This window comes from Coregonus clupeaformis, chromosome 16 (assembly GCF_020615455.1).
Source record: "Coregonus clupeaformis isolate EN_2021a chromosome 16, ASM2061545v1, whole genome shotgun sequence".
In the NCBI taxonomy this organism is placed as follows: Eukaryota; Metazoa; Chordata; class Actinopteri; order Salmoniformes; family Salmonidae; genus Coregonus; species Coregonus clupeaformis.
The window spans coordinates 45,648,989-45,668,055 of NC_059207.1; the positions used below are offsets into that span (position 1 = coordinate 45,648,989).

At 40.5% G+C, this 19,067-nt stretch overlaps 1 protein-coding gene across 1 annotated transcript in view; it reads right to left on the reverse strand.

The window, feature by feature from the left end:
- Positions 1-19,067, reverse strand: part of LOC121585001 (polypeptide N-acetylgalactosaminyltransferase 9-like) — an 88,327-nt gene that overhangs the window by 42,027 nt on the left and 27,233 nt on the right. The window contains exons 5-6 of the mRNA XM_041901299.2: positions 9,214-9,411; positions 4,535-4,652 (exon numbers count right to left, since the gene is read on the reverse strand). Of these exons, the coding sequence (XP_041757233.1) occupies positions 4,535-4,652; positions 9,214-9,411 (316 nt within the window). The remainder of the gene's footprint in view (positions 1-4,534; positions 4,653-9,213; positions 9,412-19,067) is intronic.

Sequence of the window (19,067 nt, forward strand, 5' to 3'; positions counted from 1 at the left end):
ATGCAGGCAAGAGTGTGCAAGGTGGTATTGAATGTGTCACTGTCTGTCACCTTAGGTGTGATTGCACCTTGAGTGCGCTCTGGCGTTGTCAGATTGTCCATTCGTAAATTCAGAGCGTTTTGCTCCCGGACCATTCAGAGCACACACTGGATGCTCTGGCCAAGGAATAGGGTTGATCCGAGCTAGCATTCTGACCTCACAACAGCAGTCAAGGACCCAAGTTAACTGACTGAAGTTGGCTAGCTTGCTAACTACTTCCAGACACAAATGAGAGAACAACTCACTCTGACCATTTTATTCACCCTAGCAGAGCTGGTTAGGCTGCTTTCATGTTATCTAGAGCGTTGACTGTAACTGTGCTGCTGGCAACAATGTAATTACGTATTTTTGCCGACGTTTACTGACACCCGTCACATTCAATGGTGTTGCATGTTATTCAATTAATCAGTTACCCCTTGATTACTCACATGTTTCTCTCGACCTGTGCATCTATACTGAACAAAAATATAAACGCAACATGCAACAATTTCAAAGATTTTACTGAGTTACAGTTCATATAAGGAAATCAGTCAATTTAAATAAATTCATTAGGCCATAATCTATGTATCTCACATGACTGGGAATACAGATATGCCTCCGTTGGTCACAGATACCTACAAAAAAAGTAGGGGTGTGGATCAGAAAACCAGTCAGGATCTGGTGTCACCACCCTTTGCCTCATGCAGCAATACACATCTCCTTTGCATAGAGTTGATCAGGCTGTTGATTGTGGCTTGTGAAATGTTGTCCCACTCCTCTTCAACGGCTGTGCGAAGTTGCTGGATATTGGCGAGAACTGGAACACGCTGTCGTACACGTCGCTCCAGAGCATCCCAAACATGCTCAATGGGTGATATGTCTGGTGAGTATGCAGGCCATGGAATAACTGGGACATTTTCAGCTTCCAGGAATTGTGTACAGATCCTTGCAACATTTGCATTATCATGCTGAAACATGAGGTGATGGCGGCGGAAGAATGGCACAACAATGGGCCTCAGGATCTCGCATTCAAATTGCCATCGATAAAATGCAATTGTGTTCATTGTCCGTAGCTTATGCCTGCCCATATGATAACCCCACCACCACCATGGGGCACTCTGTTCACAATGTTGACATCAGCAAACCGCTCGCCCACATGACGAACATTCAATTCTCTGGCAACAGCTCTGGTGGACAATCCTGCAGTCAGCATGCCAATTACAAGCACCCTCAAAACTTGAGACATCTGTGGCATTGTGTTGTGTGACAAAGCTGCACATTTTAGAGTGGCCTTTTATTGTCCCCAGCACAAAGTACACCTGTGTAATGATCATGCAGTTTAATCAGCTTTTTGATATGCCACACAGTTGGATGAATTATCTTGGCAAAGAAGAAATGCTCACTAACAGGGACATAAACAAATTTGAAATAAGGTTATTGTGCGTATGGAAAACGTATGGGATCTTTTATTTCAGCTCATGAACATTGGGACCAACACTTTACATGTTACGTTAATATTTTTGTTCAGTGGCCATCCGAGTGGCACAGTGGTCTAAGGCACTGCATTGCAGTGCTAGAGGCGTCATTACAGTCCCGGGTTCGATCCCAGGCTGTGTCGCAGCCGACCACGACTGGGAGACCCATGATGGTTTTAGCGACTGCACTTGAAGAAACGTTCAAAGTTCTTGAAATTTTCCGGATTGACTGACCTTCATGTCTTAAAGTAATGATGGACTGTCATTTCTCTTTGCTTATTTGAGCTGTTCTTGACATAATATGGACTTGGTCTTTTACCAAATAGGGCTATCTTCTGTATACCACCCCTACCTTGTCACAACACAACTGATTGGCTCAAACGCATTAAGAAGGAAATAAATTCCACAAATTAACTTTTAACAAGGCACACCTGTTAATTGAAATGCATTCCAGGTGGCTACCTCATGAAGCTGGTTGAGAGAATGCCAAGAGTGTGCAAAGCTGTCATCAAGGCAAAGGGTAGCTACTTTGCAGAATCTCAAATATAAAATATATTTTGATTTGTTTAACACTTTTTGGGTTACTTCATGATTCCATATGTGTTATTTCATAGTTTTGATGTCTTCACTATTATTCTACAATGTAGAAAATAGTACAAATAAAGAAAAACACTTGAATGAGTACGTGCGTCCAAACCTTTGGCTGGTACTGTATATATATATTTTTTGTTCAGTATACATTATAAACTTTCATTCATAGGCTAGGTTGTAGCAACCTCATGATGGGTTTATGGAAAATTCTAGTATCATGTAGTAGCCTAAACCTATCGATGTTACATTGAGCTGGGTGAATGGAATATGAATGACAGTCATCCAATATGCTGTAATAGAAATAAGGCCATACTCATTTTTAAAAAATCGTCTTCCCTCATCTTAAACATCACCGACCGTACATTGAAAAAATCCAATAAGATCATACACTTCTGATCTTCATTCCCTCCCATACTGCTCACCAAGATCTCCACTACCACACAGAAGACCAATGTGGCCTGTTTCTCTCTCTCTCTCTCCCTCTCTATCTATCTGAATTTAACCACTCTCTTCCTCTAAAAAGGCCAGCTCTTTGGTGCCAGCCCAGAATACCTTTTAAACAGAGTGTTATAGGGAAGGACGAATGGACAGTCAATTATAAATACTCCATAACCTTTGGCTGTGAACTGGGCGTTTCATCCACTCCCGTGGTGAAATGGTCCTGGGCAGCCGCCCTGGCTAATTGTTAAAAATGTTTGTGTCAATCACGCCTATCCCAAATGGCAAGTCTCTCTCTCTCTCTCTCTCTCTCTCTCTCTCTCTCTCTCTCTCTCTCTCTCTCTCTCTCTCTCTCTCTCTCTCTCTCTCTCTCTCTCTCTCTCTCTCTCTCTCTCTCTCTCTCTCTCTCTCTCTCTCTCTCTCTCTCTCTCTCTCTCTCTCTCTCTCTCTCTCTCTCTCTCTCTCTCTCTCTCTCTCTCTCTCTCTCTCTCTCTCTCTCTCTCTCTCTCACTCACTCACTCACTCAATGAGATGGCCTCAGATACATAATTACTCCCTGCAACAGAGAATAACATGTTTGTTTAATGTTAATGTGTTTAATCTTCCTGACAATGACAGAACTAGAGAAGAAAAGGTACTAGAGTTTACATAGGCATTATGGTGAAAGACAAAGAGAGACTGTTATGCCTACATCTGTGACATTGGTGTTACTATTGCATGAATCAAGGAGAGTGCAATTACTTTATGTAAGCATTGTGCAAATGTCAGACCTGATGCAAGTCATTCAATGGAGCACAATGAGAAAGTGGAGTACATCAGTATAAAACACACACTCCAGTGGGTTTCTTATAACACTCTATTTAGTGGACGTATCTGAATCAATCTCCTACTCTATGAACCGACCACTCAGTGGCATGGTTTGCTGCATAAAGTCAGGTCCGGTGAATAACAAAACAGAGTTTAACCTTGAAGACTGAAATTCAGGGGTGGCATACTGAACACTGAAATGACTATTAGGCTCAATGAAGAATGTGACTCTTCACTGGTAACAAACCTGAAACAAACATGTATTTGTTGTCTGAATGTCTCTTACTATTCAGGGGGAAAACCTTGCTATTGATGAGGATATGTCATGCTAGTCCATTTGGAATGATGAGGACTTTGAGACGGCCATCAGCTACTATAGCATTCCCTCCAGGTTCCTCAGAGGGGTTGAGTTATCAATAAACCAACCAAGATCTATCCTCTCGCCTCTCGCCTCTGAAGTGCATTTTCAAAGGCTGCAGAAACCCTTCTGAAGCACCGTTCAAGCAATCTGAAGATGTTAAACTGGATGTGATGACATTAATGAAGGATAATTTTTCAAGCATGTCTCATTCCAATAAGCCCAGAGTGAGTTTAGATTCAGAGTGGTTCCACTTGGCTGAGGAGAAACATTTTCTGAATTTAAACGTAACCAATTCTTCAACCAAGCCTCCGCTCACATGAAGCGTTAAATTCAACTCAAAGCAGCTGCAAAAAGATTTACATTTTCAGTATAGGGCTTTAAAGCCATAGGGTTGACTGAATATTTGCATTAAGGATTTTCCCTCCCATCTGAGAAACATATTTATAACATCTTTCTGTTGACGCCTTTGGGTATTGTATTTTAAGCTGTAACCCTTAGGCTACAAAACATAAGGAAACTTAATCGTGAGCCATTCCAAAGACGGGAATATAGACTTAATAAATCATTTCAACAGGACTTTCCAAGTGAGCCGGCACTGTACCTAATATTGGATTTGTAATTACTGGTAATGTGTTCCATCATACCAGTCTTTCCTTTCCAATCCCACTTGCTTTAGCTGAATAGGCACATTAACAACCTCAACTTCTAATGGCATTTCTAACTACTTTTTTTGTGTGATTATGATTTTGTACCTTCATTTTGTAATTTCTCAAAAGTAAATGTGTCCATCAAAAGAATGTGGATGTATTTAATAAGCAGAATTAATCAGTATTGTTGTACTCACGCGCATGCCAAGCTCAATGTTCTCGCCCCCATAGACTTCCATGCCAGGATCAAGGAGGCCAATCTGGCCAAAGTATTCTCTGTCCACCACAAAGGAGCAGCCGATCATAGCTGGTGTCCTAGATGAAAAGACAGAGATGGAGAGAGGCTTTTAAAAACTGCGTTCTTGATCAGCTTCAGTGACTAACCTTTAGTGCACCCACAGTGCACTCTGTTGAGGAGACCCTTTACTAAAACAACAGGATTCATAATAATGTTAATAATCACTGCACACAAGGCAGTTTGCACCTTGGGCTACACTGCAGGCCGATACACTATTTACTTGACTTGATTTAATTTCAAAATCTATGCATGATTAACCTTGGAAAACCCCTGAGTAACAATGCATTTTACATGTGTTGCTATTAAGAGAAAAAAACAGAACACCATTGTTCTCTCTTAATTGTACATCTACATGTGAGGTACAAGTGCACCCATACATTAATGTGTTTTGATAAATCTACATTCTGTGAAAATACCACAGGCTCAGGGTTTAGTATATCTTTAGATATGCATTTTTCCATGAGTGTCTGTGTTAAAACATCAAGAGGACCAACTTCCAGAGACATCTCCATAATACAATAGAACTGAGTCTATAAATCTGTTCAAGGAACATTGCTTTAGGGACGTTTGAAAGTGGTATGAGGGGGAAGCTATGATGGGGACAAGGTCCTCTAGTAAATATAGACTGTCAGACACACACACACACACACACAAACCTCCATGAGAGAGCCGCCTGTGCTGGCCTGAGGAGGATAGGATGGGCCACTCTCCTCTCCTCTCCACTCCAGCCTGCTCTCTCTAGGTCTCTAAAGTCGTTTTTATTTCCGGGCCACTGTCACCCTAGGCTTGCTTTTACTGGCTTTAGCCATTGCATTTAGTGCTCTGTGACATAGACTTCATAAAAATGTAATATAAAAAATATAGCAGTCCATGATGTGCGATGGCAAACAGAGTCAAAAGGCTTATTTTCAATCTGATCAGTGGGTGGCTGTAGTCTACTGCAGCATGGTGCCTGTAGCTAGTACACCATACATTAACATGCAGTGGAGAATGCCGTTCTGTACGGCTGGCCATACTGTATGTTAGTGGGAGGAGGTTATTAGAGAGGAAGGATGAAGAGGGAACTCTTTAATGATTAATAGACACTGTATTAATATTCAAAAGAAGGTTGTTTAAGGATATCAAGGATGCTGTGCAACTTTATATTTGTAGGCGATAATTGCAGTAGTTTCTTTTTCAAAAAATAATCTGCATGGAGTGTGCTTTATGAAATTATTATGTGGGGTAAGGAAGAAAGATACACACACACACACACACACACACACACACACACACACACATACACGCACACAATAACACAAACCAACATCTGCACAATCACTGCTCTATAGATATCTTGCAAAAAGCTCCCTTTTTCAATGAGCAAACTGCTTACACACTCTCATCCTCTGTCTGGTTTCCACCTCCTTTTCTTATGTTATGATGTTTGCAGTCAGTCAAAGTTTATAAAAGAGACGTTTTTGCTTTTACAGTGCCTTCAGAAAGTATTCACACACCTTTACTTTTACCACATTTTGTTGTGTTACAACCTGAATTTAAAATGGCCTACACACAATACCCCATAATATCAAAGTGGAATTATGTTTTTAGAAAATTTAACAAATTAATAACACATGAAAAGCTGAAATGTCTTGAGTCAATAAGTATTCAACCCCTTTGTTATGGCAAGCCTAAATAATTTCAGGAGTAAAAATGTGCTTAACAAGTCACATAATAAGTTGTACGGACTCACTTTGTGTGCAATAATAGTGTTTAACATGATTTTTGAATGACTACCTCATCTCTGTACCCCACACATACAATTATCTGTAAGGTCCCTCAGTCAAGCAGTGAATGTCAAACACAGATTCCACCACCAAGACCAAGGAGGTTTTCCAATGCCTCGCAAAGAAGGGCACCTATTGAAAAAAGCAAACACTGAGTATCCCTTTGAGCATGATGAAGTTATTAATTACACTTTGGATGGTGTATCAATACACCCAGTCACTACAAAGATACAGCCGTCCTTCCTAACTCAGGTACTGGAGAGGAAGGAAACCGCTCAGGGATTTCACCAATGGTGACTTTAAAACAGTTACAGACTTTAATGACTGTGACAGGAGAAAACTGAGGATGGATCAACAACACTGTAGTTACTCCACAATACTAACCTAAATGACAGAGGGAAAAGAAGAAAGCCTCTACAGAATAAAAAATATTCCAAAACATGCATCCTGTTTGCAATAAGGCACTAAAGTAAAACTTCAAAGAATGTGGCAAAGAAATTAACTTCATGTCCTTCATACAAAGCGTTATGTTTGGGGCAAATCCAACACAACGCATCACTGAGTACCACTCTTCATATTTTCAACATGCCATCATGTTATGGGTATGCTTGTCATCAACAAGGACTAAGGAGTTTTTTTAGGATATAAAGAAACGGAATAGAGCTAAGCACAGGCAAAATCCTATAGGAAAACCTGGTTCAGTCTGCTTTCCGACAGACACTGGGAGATAAATTCACCTTTCAGCAGGACATTGACTTAAAACACAAGGCCAAATATACACTGGAGTTGCTTTCCAAGACGACATTGAATGTTTTGAGTGGCCTAGTTACCGTTTTGACCTAAATTGGCTTGAAATCTATGGCAAGATTTGAAAATGGCTGTCTAGCAATGATCAAAAACCAACTTGGCAGACCTTGAAGTATTTAAAAAAGAATAATGTGAAAATATTGCACAATACAGCTGTGCAAAGCTCTTAGAGACGTACCCAGAAATACTCACAGCTGTAATCACTGCCAAAGGTGATTCTAACATTGACTCAGGGGTGTGAATACGTATGTAAACAAGATATTTCTGTATTTCATTTTCGATACATTTGCAAACATTTTTAAAAACATGTTTTCACTTTGTCATTATGGGGTATTGTGAGTAAATAGGTGAGAAGAAAACATAATTTAATCCATTTTGAATTCAGGCTGTAACACAATGGAATAAGTCAAGGGGCATGAATACTTTCTGAAGGCACTGTTGTGGATATGCATTTTTGGATGCCCAAACACCTGAGTGCGAAGGCAATCGGTCTCAGCTCTGAATAGCCATAGGCCTACACTACGTCTATTGTTGATGGACAGAGGGCTTTAGGAAACAAGTACAGGAATGATTTCCAATAGGGATCCACACAGCCAACACATTCCACCTGCCTCTTGAGGCTTGGAGTGTCAATAACAGGACTGCAAATAGCACCTGCAATGTTTGCAGTCATTCCACTGCTGTTTTTGACAAAATGTCTACATCTCATGAACTACATAAAAGATCTTACAACAGAAACAATTGGGTTACTGTAGTCCATATGAAAAGGAATTGTCACGATCGCCTATGAAGTATGACCAAAGCGCAGCGTTGGGAGTGAACATGATGATTTTAATATTGAAACACACGACAAAACAAACACGATCCGTGAAGTCCTCAGTGACAACTACTGAACAATGAACAAAAACCCACAACCCCCAACGGAAAACAAACAGATTAAATATGGCTCCCAATCAGAGATAACGAGCTGACAGCTGACACTCGTTACCTCCGATTGGGAGTCACTTGACCAAACACATAGAAATACACCCAAAAGAATGAACAACCCTGGCTCAATATTCAGAGTCCCGGAGCCAGGGCGTTACAGGAATCCCAATAACTCCTCTTACAATATTTAATAAGAAAAGTTGAGTTTTTCATGCTTGTTCTGCTGTATGTTTGTTTAATCTGTCTCAGGAGCAACAGTAACACCACTTAACAGAGCCCTGCTTAACATTATTTCCAACGCTTAACATTTCTGTCTCTAACTGGCAAAGCATGGTTCGGTTGTAATTTAAATAGTAATAAGCAAAGTAGCATAGCCATGATGTCAGAACAGTCTCATATTGTCTCTTCTGTCTCTGTTGGTTGGCTCCTGACATTGTGTTAAATTACAATCATAAGCTAAATTATGCTTGAATGCCTCAACCAGAAGACAAATGGCCATAGCACATGGTTCAGAAGTCACCTCCAGTGTTCAGACACATCATTAGGGGCTATATGAATAATTAATTAAATCTATTTTATGACCTGATTTGTGTGTTGCCATGACCTTGACCCAGCCAAACACGTCCGGAGAAATATATGACTATTTCTGTGTGATTTAGGAAATATGATATAATACTAATGCTGAACATATAAAAAATATATAAAACATGATTTACCTGAGGCCCCTAGGTGAATATTTACTGTAATAATAATCCATTCTATGATTACAGTGACAACATTTCTTCCATACAATACAGCACCAATGAACAAAGTTGTGTAGACTAAAGTCAAGTCCATTGCTCACTGTATGCAGTTACACTACTGACCCAATATCAAGGTTTCCTCATCAAAATGTTTGTTTGTTTGAGGTTGACTCTGTTAGTTGTTTGGCCTGTACACTTGGACCGAAGACCCATACAGCCATATAGTTGATGGCTCTAAACATGAATAAGTCATATATGGGACCTAGCTATCCATATTTCATCAAACATCCTCATCTATAATGGAGGGGGTGCTCAGCTATGGTGAGGTGTGTTACCTGATGGGGGCTGTCTCGTCACCCTTGTCCAGCCACTCCTGAGGGGGGATGATGTACATGCACCACAGGCCCCAGTTGTAGCCGTGGGCCGCGTTGGCGTACTGTTGCACCTCGAACGTGTTGAACTTGATGTTGTCGATGGCGGGGAGGATGATCCGGGTATGGTCCTCCTTCACTCTGGTCAAGATAGGCTCCGCCCTTTGATATGAGAAGAGACAGACATCAGGGTTGAGCTACTGTACTGTGACACTGTACAACATCCCTTTAAAACACTACAGAAATAAATGTAATACATATGGCCAGCAATAAAAAAGCAGTGTTGGCTCCCTCGATATCTTTATTTCTCATGAACAGGGTTGCCAGGGATTCTCAATAAAAGCCTTTTTCCAAAAGCCTGCCAAAGTCTTCAACAGTGGCTTACTCTAGGGTGTTTTGCTTGACACGTTCTGTGTCAGAGTACATCAAACTGTGTGCAGCAGCCTTGGTGTTGGTGTCCCCTTGTCATTGAAGTGGCTGGCTACAGAGTATGTGTTTGTTCCCTTCATTTCCTACTCCCTTGCCCTATGGCATGCATGCTGATACCCTTGGGTAGATGGTAGGGGAATAAAGGTCGCTGTCAATTAATTTGCCATGCTGTTAGCCCTGGCTATACATGTTACTTTGATCATCTGTCTAATGTTAGGAGGTCTGCTTCAGTACAGCTTAAGAGCAACTACCCATACCTAGAAGCTGCATTTCTCTTGATTTTCAATCTGACAGGCTGCAATTATGATCCATAATTACCGTAACTCTTAAGAATATCCTCTCCCTCTTCTCTCTCCATTCTCAGCCTCTATCGCTCTCACCATATTTTCTCTCTCAATCCCATTCTCTCTCTATTTCTTTAAAACCAAGCCCATTTATCTTCCAAAAGCAGAAGTATTCCTTATCGCATCAAGGTAGTGGAAAGAGTGCAGGGGAGTGGATCCAAATGGAGCTATAAGTGGGTTTGCAGTAAAAATGACTGACAGAAGCACTACTAAGTAAAAGCAATCATTTAATAAGAGCAGAGGGATTGGTAAAAGCTTCCCATCTCAAAGATTGGCATATGAGAGACATGGGCCTCTACTTACTTTAAGGTATAATGGAAAGGATAAAAGTCTGCGTGGGAGAGGGGTTGACCTCCCCATCTGCTGTTGGAAAGTTGGTTTGTATCCAGGTAAAGAAAGGTGTTGATGAGCCAAATTGTCTGACAAACATGATTTACCGTTTGTGTTTTGAACAGTCAAACTTGAATGATGAAGTAATAAAATGTAATAACTGAAGGGTGATAACAAATATTGCAATGCTAACTTATTGTCACTGAACACTTGAATTGTAAATGACTGCATTTAGATTCATTAAAAACTAGGATGTTTATATAGCCCTAATCCCCCAGTTATTTCTGAGATATCTATTGACAATTATATGTTATTTCTCAGCCAGCAAATACATCTTATATGGAGTTAATTCTACTTAGAATGAGTAGGCCTTCTGTAAGCTTCATATTGCCATGTGCCTAACATGGATAGACAATGATGAATACAGTAGCTGTACCACATGCTGAGATCTTGCTTTTGGTGGATCCTGTATGAATTCTCTAACCTTGAGAACCCAGAACCCCACTCTTCTCCAGTATACTCCACCAGTCATTCATCTTCACCTGTCCTTGAGAGTCTACAGTACAGTAGCAGCCCAGAGCTAGCTAGCAGCATGCGCAACACTAGCTACCTCACTAGGCACCTGTGGTACCCCAGAAACAATGAGGGATCAGGTTTGACTGATGAGGTTTTTCATTTCCCCCCTCTTCTCCTCCTATCATTTCATATCACCATCTCCGTGACAGTTATTCACCCACATCTGTCCAGATTCAATTTGGTTTCATATTCAAATAAATTTTTTTCCCTCAGTGATGACTCATGTAATCTTGTGAATACATTGTGTCAATAGGTCTCGTTGTTTTTCTAGAGCTTCTCTCATTTTATTGCTACCTGGTCTGGTCTCAAGCCTTTTTCAACATATACATGTACAGACGTTTTGGGCAAACAGATTATTGTGTGAGTTGTTTACTTGGCCATTGTTTGATTAATTTAATGATGTCTACAAGTAACAAAATAAACAGCCCTGCGTGTTTTTAACCCACTCAAAACCAATGGAAGATGTCTAATATTACGATCAACATTGATTTTCCCGACCTTAGCAAACACGCATGCCTGGGGTCGTGGAGCATCATATGGCAGGATATAAATTCCCTGATCTCAATCTGTGTGTACTTAAGTCGACATGCCATCTTCTGAGGATGGCTCCTCTCCCTATCTGTCCTACCTTTGTCCTCTGCACAGAGCCCAGAACGCAGGCCTCTGAGATTACAACTCTATTCTTCCAGATTAATGGAATTCCTGTGTGACACATCTTGAATTGGGAAAGTTTCTGAAACACGGATTTATCAGATAATGGGATCTAGCTTCATTCACAACCATGCAGCCACAGAACTGCAGGCCCTGAGTGAGGATCTGTTTCATTCGTTTGCAGGTTACAGTTTTTCTCAATTGCTAAAACACTAAACCCTATTGTCTGAACCAAATGCTCAGTTGCCTGAACCCACTGATTGAATCAATCACTCTTTTGGCAAAACCATAAGCACTTTTCACCTGTTTAGACATAACTTGCCAACACATTTTCATTGTGATGCACCCGTGCTGCATAATGGTGAGCACAGGTGACAAAAGTCAAACACAATTAGAGCACAGGTGTCACCACTTGAACACAACAACTCAAAATTGATCACACTTGTGGCTAATGATGTGAGGGAACATATACAGTAAGCCAGTTCAGAGAGCACTGGTTTGTGAGGCCCTACAATGGATAGAAATCTGAGAGGAAGAGTTCGTGTGAGAGGAGGTCGAGGTGGTCGAGGTGGTCAGCGAAGACAAAGAACAGTAATATCTGATGAAATCAGAGCTACTGTGATTGACCATGTTCTTGTCCATGGTATGAGCATGAGGGAGGCTGGACAAAGGGTACAACCAAACATCAGTAGATTCACTGTGTCCACCATAATCCGAAGATTTAGAGAAGAGAACAGGTAATTACCTTTTTTTGACATTATAGTACAGTATGTAAATGTTGACAGCAATTACTGTATGACATACTATATACTGTACCACAGTATACTGTAAGTAAATATATGTTTCAGTACATCACTGTACCAATGTACTGTAGTATTGTAATGGAGGGTTGGTCTAACTGTTTGTAGGCCTAGTATTCCATGTATATTTTTTGTAACTCCATGTTCTCTTTTTGTAGAATTTAAAGACTGCCACATGGGGGTGGGAGGACAGGTATGTTCTCCCCACACCAAGGGACCCTAATTGTTGATATGGTCCGTGAGAACAATGCCATTAAACTGAGCGAAATTCAACAGAAGATCATTGAGGACCATTTAAATTTTGAGGGTATCAACAGTGTCAGCCTCTCTACTGTTGATCGTGTCCTCAAGCGCAACAGACTGCGCATGAAACAGCTATACAGAGTGCCCTTTGATCGCAACTCAGACAGAGTCAAAGAGCAAAGATTCCAGTATGTACAGGTTGGCATATATCCAGACTCATTCAATGTTGATTACTCTAAGTAGTGATTTACTGTAGTGGCCTAAATCACTTTTTCCGTATCACTTACAAAACTATATCTATTTCTACAGAGGGTTTTTCAACTGGATGCAATGGAAAGACCCCATCAATACATCTACATGGATGAAGCTGGGTTTAATCTCACCAAAAGGAGAAGGAGAGGCCGTAATGTGATTGGCCATCGGGCCATTGTTGGTGTTCCTGGGCAGCGTGGTGGCAATGTCACATTATGTGCTGCCATCAGCAATCATGGGGTTGTCCACCATCATGCCAACCTGGGGCCCTACAACACTCACCAGCTCCTCATTTTCCTCAATCACATGCGAGATGCTTTGTTAGGGCAGCAGGATGAGCATCCCATCTATGTTGTTGTTTGGGACAATGTGAGTTTTCACAGAGCCCTCCAGGTTAGAGAGTGGTACAATATGAACCAAGGTTTTATCAATCTTTGCCTTCCACCGTACTCCCCTTTCCTAAACCCCATTGAGGAATTATTCTCCTCATGGCGGTGGAAGGTATATGAACGCCAACCTTACACCAGAGTAAATCTCCTGCAAGCCATGGGACTTGCCTGTGGTGACATAGGTGTGGAGGCATGCCAAGCCTGGATACGGCATGCCAGGGTTTTTTTCCCCCGTTGCCTGGCCAGACAAAATGTGGCCTGTGATGTGGATGAAGTCCTGTGCCCTGACCCAGTACGGAGACATGATGCTGTGGCTGAGTAATGCACTTATTTGTATATTTTTGTACTTTATTTTTACATGGGCTTACTGTACACAAGTGGCAAACGCATAAGATTTCTGTTTGTTTTTACAAGTGCTACATGTAAATGCACAAGATTTCTGTTTTGTCTTTTTTTTTTTTTGCAACATGCATTTAGCCTACAGTGAACAATAAACATTTATTTATCCAGCTTCGTGTCCTGAGCATTGTGTTTTCTATTTTTCTACGTAGTGTTTAGTGACTGTTCAGTAGTGTTTTTAATTTTGATTGACTCGGGGCACGATTTGACAACATAGTTCAATTTTGAGCACAGATTGAACTGTTTTGAGGTGAAAGTTTGGTTTTGCAAGAAGAGTCTGAGGTTTTGTGAATGTAGCTTGAAAATTGGGTTTTGTGTTCACAGTTAAGAGAAAAGGAGAGCAGCTTTCAAGAAATGTGTCTTAGCAATCGAGAAAAACTGTAATGCACCAGAACATGTGAGTTGCCCATGCAGAAAGTTGAGGGGATTTCATTGTGACATACTGTAGCTTCCATTTATGAGCGCATTTTATGTGTGTGTGTGTGCATGCACATTTGTTTGTGTGTGTGCGTGAGCGTGTGAGTGAATAAGTGAGTGAGTGAGAGAGAGAGAGAGAGAGAGAGAGAGAGAGAGAGAGAGAGAGAGAGAGAGAGAGAGAGAGAGAGAGACACACACATGTTGTAGCACATTAAGACTGCACACTGTACATAGATCTTGGACTATCCAGTCACACAGTTGTCTCCATGGCTGTTTTGGATAGATAATGCATGAATCTGTAGCAAAAATATTCATATTAGGCAACACTACTCCTGTAAAAATGACTGTTCTGAATGAAAGGTACAGATGTAGGATATTAAATTGTTCACCCTGTTGCAGGATAACCTTCCTGCAATGCAGGAAATTAAAAACCTTTAGTGAATTTGAGGGTTAAACAGGCTTTTGAAGTTTGTAATTTACACTTTGAAATTTCAGCCTAGATTTCCCGTTACAAAAAATTTATCAACCCCAATAAAAATGTTTTCCTGCTCTAGCAAACAGGCTCAAATTAAGATCCTACATCTGTAGGGATCATTATTCACACTGAATTTAAAGTTACAGTGTCAGGTCCACTGAATAAGGTTTTGGCAATATCATGATAGTGGAAGGTTAAGAGCTTGCAATACTATCTAAATTTAGCTTTTATGTCTTGATATTACTTTTATAATTTTCAGTTGACGTGGTAGGTATATATGCTTAGGGATAAAAGCTGATAGTACTGTAGTATTAGCAGCATAAATCTCTGTCTATTCTGCATTTTTGGATGCCTGCCTAGTGTGTGGGTTGTGAAGCACTCACTGTGTAAGCGTTACACCATCTATCTCCATTCAAGATGGATAAACACTAAACCAAGACCAGTCAGTCAGAGCAAGAGGAAAGGTAAGGCATGTTTCACTTTAGCTGTGAAAAGGCCACAGGGTTTCTAAAGCTCAGTACTGTTGAATGAAAAATAATACTTGTAGTACACTTGCACAGCATAGCAAGTAGACTGAGCTCATTATGTCCACTAAAAGTGATACATTTTCAAGCTTTGAGAAGAGATCACAAGTGTCAAAATATGTCTGATTTTTAAACTGTTTCGCACAATAAAATTGTTTACTGCTCAGTATAAGGTCTATGGGATGTTATCTACCCTTTTTTAATTTTTTTGTAAATCAAGTGTATAGTTCACAAATGTATCCAAGATAAGCACCTCATTGAATCCTGTTCAAATATATTTCCATTTTCTGAACAATAAATGCAAAGCACACAATCCAAACCAGTTGATAGGTCCTCGGAAGAGGTTGGAACAGTCATATTGCTCCTTTCACTCTTATTTTTCGTATTTTCCATTCTCTGACCTCAATCTGAATCCTGGGAAACGGTGGGATGACAAGGTGTAGCAGCATCACAGCACCATCAAAGCGTGGGGTTGTGACCTGTGCATTTCATTACAGCCATGCAGCCTACATCCAACACCCACAGCCTTTTATCTCCCCCACACACTCAGCAGGCACACACACACACGCATGGACTAATCATTAATAACCTGAGATTGCAAAAATATAAATGTATCTGAGGCTGCTCCCCCTGTGTGCTCAGAGTTCAAGAGGCACGGATGCTCATTACAACCCTGTCGTATTTCCACCATATTAATTGTATTTACAGAAAAATGGAGGTTAGCAGAATTAGAATGTTCGCCTCGGAATGGATGACCCTGTTTCTCAGCATTGGATGTATAGTTGTACTGTTATGGCTTTGGAGGGAGGGAAAGGATTGTGTACGTTTAGATGACGCAACAATAATGCAATGCAATGATATAACATCTACCCATCGAGTGAATGTATAACTGAACATAAATATGTTCCATCCATTCCACTGGTGAAAACTATTAAAACGTGAACTATTCATACTTAATAAACCAACATGGGTTCAAGGAAATGTAAAGTGTCAAAGTACATTTATGATGCAATTATATCAAACAATCCTATAATTCCATATGTGTATAATCAATTCTATACTAAGGGTAAACAATATCAACTGGATAGTTTCTTGGCTTCAGAATGCCATCACGTTCACTTGGCTCAACTGGATGCCTGCATGCATTAGTAGTTTTAACAAGGTTATTCACTATGCCTCGTGACAAAAAGCAGGGGAACAATCCATCTCACTTATCACTGAAGTATGTGCCATAATGCATATTCATATGATGATGAATAGAGGGGCTTGTGATTGCAACGAATGGACACATCTAAGGTTGCTGCTAGTATTTGAATAAGGGCTAGCAGCACAATATACCACATACTATAAAGTTGAAGTCGGAAGTTTACATACACCTTAGCCAAATACATTTAAACTCAGTTTTTCACAATTCCTGACATTTAATCCTAGTAAGAATTCCCTGTTTTAGGTCAGTTAGGATCACCACTTTATTTTAAGAATGTGAAATGTCAGAATAATAGTAGAGAGAATGATTTATTTCAGCTTTTATTTATTTCATCACATTCCCAGTGAGTCAGAAGTTTACATACACTCAATTAGTATTTAGTAGCATTGCCTTTAAATTATTTAACTTGGGTGAAACGTTTTGGGTAGCCTTCCACAAGCTTCCCACAATAAGTTGGGTGAATTTTGGCCCATTCCTCCTGACAGAGCTGGTGTAACTGAGTCAGGTTTGTAGGCCTCCTTGCTCGCACACGCTTTTTCAGTTCTGCCAACAAATTGTCTATAGGATTGAGGTCAGGGCTTTGTGATGGCCACTCCAATACCTTGACTTTGTTGTCCTTAAGCCATTTTGCCACAACTTTGGAAGTATGCTTGGGGTCATTGTCCATTTGGAAGACCCATTTGCGACCAAGCTTTAACTTCCTGACTGATGTCTTGAGATGTTGCTTCAATATATCCACATAATTTTCCTTCCTCATGATGCCATCTATTTTGTGAAGTGCACCAGGCCCTCCTGCAGCAAAGCACCCCCACAGCATGATGCTGCCACCCCCGTGCTTCATGGTTGGGATGGTGTTCTTCAGCTTGCAAGCAACCCCCTTTTTCCTCCAAACATAACGATGGTCATTATGGCCAAACAGTTCTATTTGTGTTTCATCAGACCAGAGGACATTTCTCCAAAAAGTGCAGTTGCAAACCGTAGTCAGGCTTTTTTATGGCGGTTTTGGAGCAGTGGCTTCTTCCTTGCTGAATGGCCTTTCAGGTTATGTCGATATAGGACTCATTTTACTGCGGATATAGATACTTTTGTACCTGTTTCCTCCAGCATCTTCACAAGGTCCTTTGCTGTTGTTCTGGGATTTATTTGCACTTTTCGCACCAAAGTACGTTCATCTCTAGTAGACAGAACGCGTCTCCTTCCTGAGCGGTATGACGGCTGCGTGGTCCTATGGTGTTTATACTTGTGTACTATTGTTTGTACAGATGAACGTGGTACCTTCAGGCATTTGGAAATTGCTCCCAATGATTAACCAGACTTGTGGAGGTCTACCATTTGTTTCTGAGGTCTTGGCTGATTTCTTTTGATTTTCCCATGTTGTCAAGCAAAGAGGCACTGAGTTTGAAAATACATCCACAGGTACACCTCCAATTGACTCAAATGATGTCAATTAGCCTACCAGAAGCTTCTAAAGCCATGACATAATTTCTGGAATTTTCCAAGCTGTTTAAAGGCACAGTCAACCTAGTGTATGTAAACTTCTGACCCACTGGAATTGTGATACAGTGAATTATAAGTGAAATAATCTGTCTGTAAACAATTGTTGGAAAAGTTACTTGTGTCATGCACAAAGTAGATGTCCTAACCGACTTGCCAAAACTATAGTTTGTTAACAAGAAATTTGTGGAGTGGTTTTAATGACTCCAACCTAAGTGTATGTAAACTTCCGACTTCAACTGTACATTCAACATGTGTCATATTTTTTCCTATTCACACTGAAATCTATATACTCAGCTCTGTGCAAACACATAAGCACACTCACAGTTGAAGTGGCAAAAATGTGCTGTATGCAACACAAATCAATTTAAATCAAATTATATTTGTCACATGCTTCGTAAACAACAGGTGTAGACTAACAGTGAAATGCTTACATTATGGGCCCTTCCCAACAATGCAGAGAGAAAGAAAATAGAGAAATAATAGAAAAGTAATGACATGAAATAATAAAAGTAATAATAAATACACAATGAGTAATGATAACTTGGCTATATACACGGGGTAACAGTACCGAGTCGATGTGCAGGGGTACGAGATAATTAAGGTAGATATGTACATATAGGTAGGAATAAAGTGACTAGGCAACATGATAGATAATAAACAGTAGTTAGTGCAAAAGGTCAATGCAGATAGTCTGGGTAGCTATTTGGTTAACTATTTAACTAACTATTTAGCAGTCTTATGGCTTAGGGGTAGAAGCTGTTTAGGGTCCTGTTGGTTCCAGACTTGCATCGGTACCGCTTGCCGTGCGGTAGCAGAGAGAACAGTTTATGCCTTGGGTGGCTGAAGTCTTTGACAATTTTTAAGGTATAGAGGTCATGGATGGCAGGGTGCTCAGCCCCAGTGATGTACTGGCCCGTACGCCCTACCCTCTGTAGCGCCTTGTTTCCTAGAGAGATGTAGTGCCTGATGTTTTTAATCTCATCTATCGCATTCTTTTTTTTTGACATAGTATAGCTTCTTTGAGAGAATAAGTCGGATCCAAGGGCACAGTTGTATGTTTCATAAGCTGATGTCAAATATAATGTATTCTCATGTAAAACAAATGAACGGCTGCTGTACCGAACAAAGAGGCCACGCTAGAAAAAAAAGTGAAACGTGAAGTGTGTGTGTGAGTCACGAAGGCAGCAGGTGAACTAAATCAAAGGAAACTCCTACTGATCCCTGCATGTAAAACAAGAGAGCGAAAATCAGAAACAATGAGGGTGGTTCCCATGGAGGTGAAAGG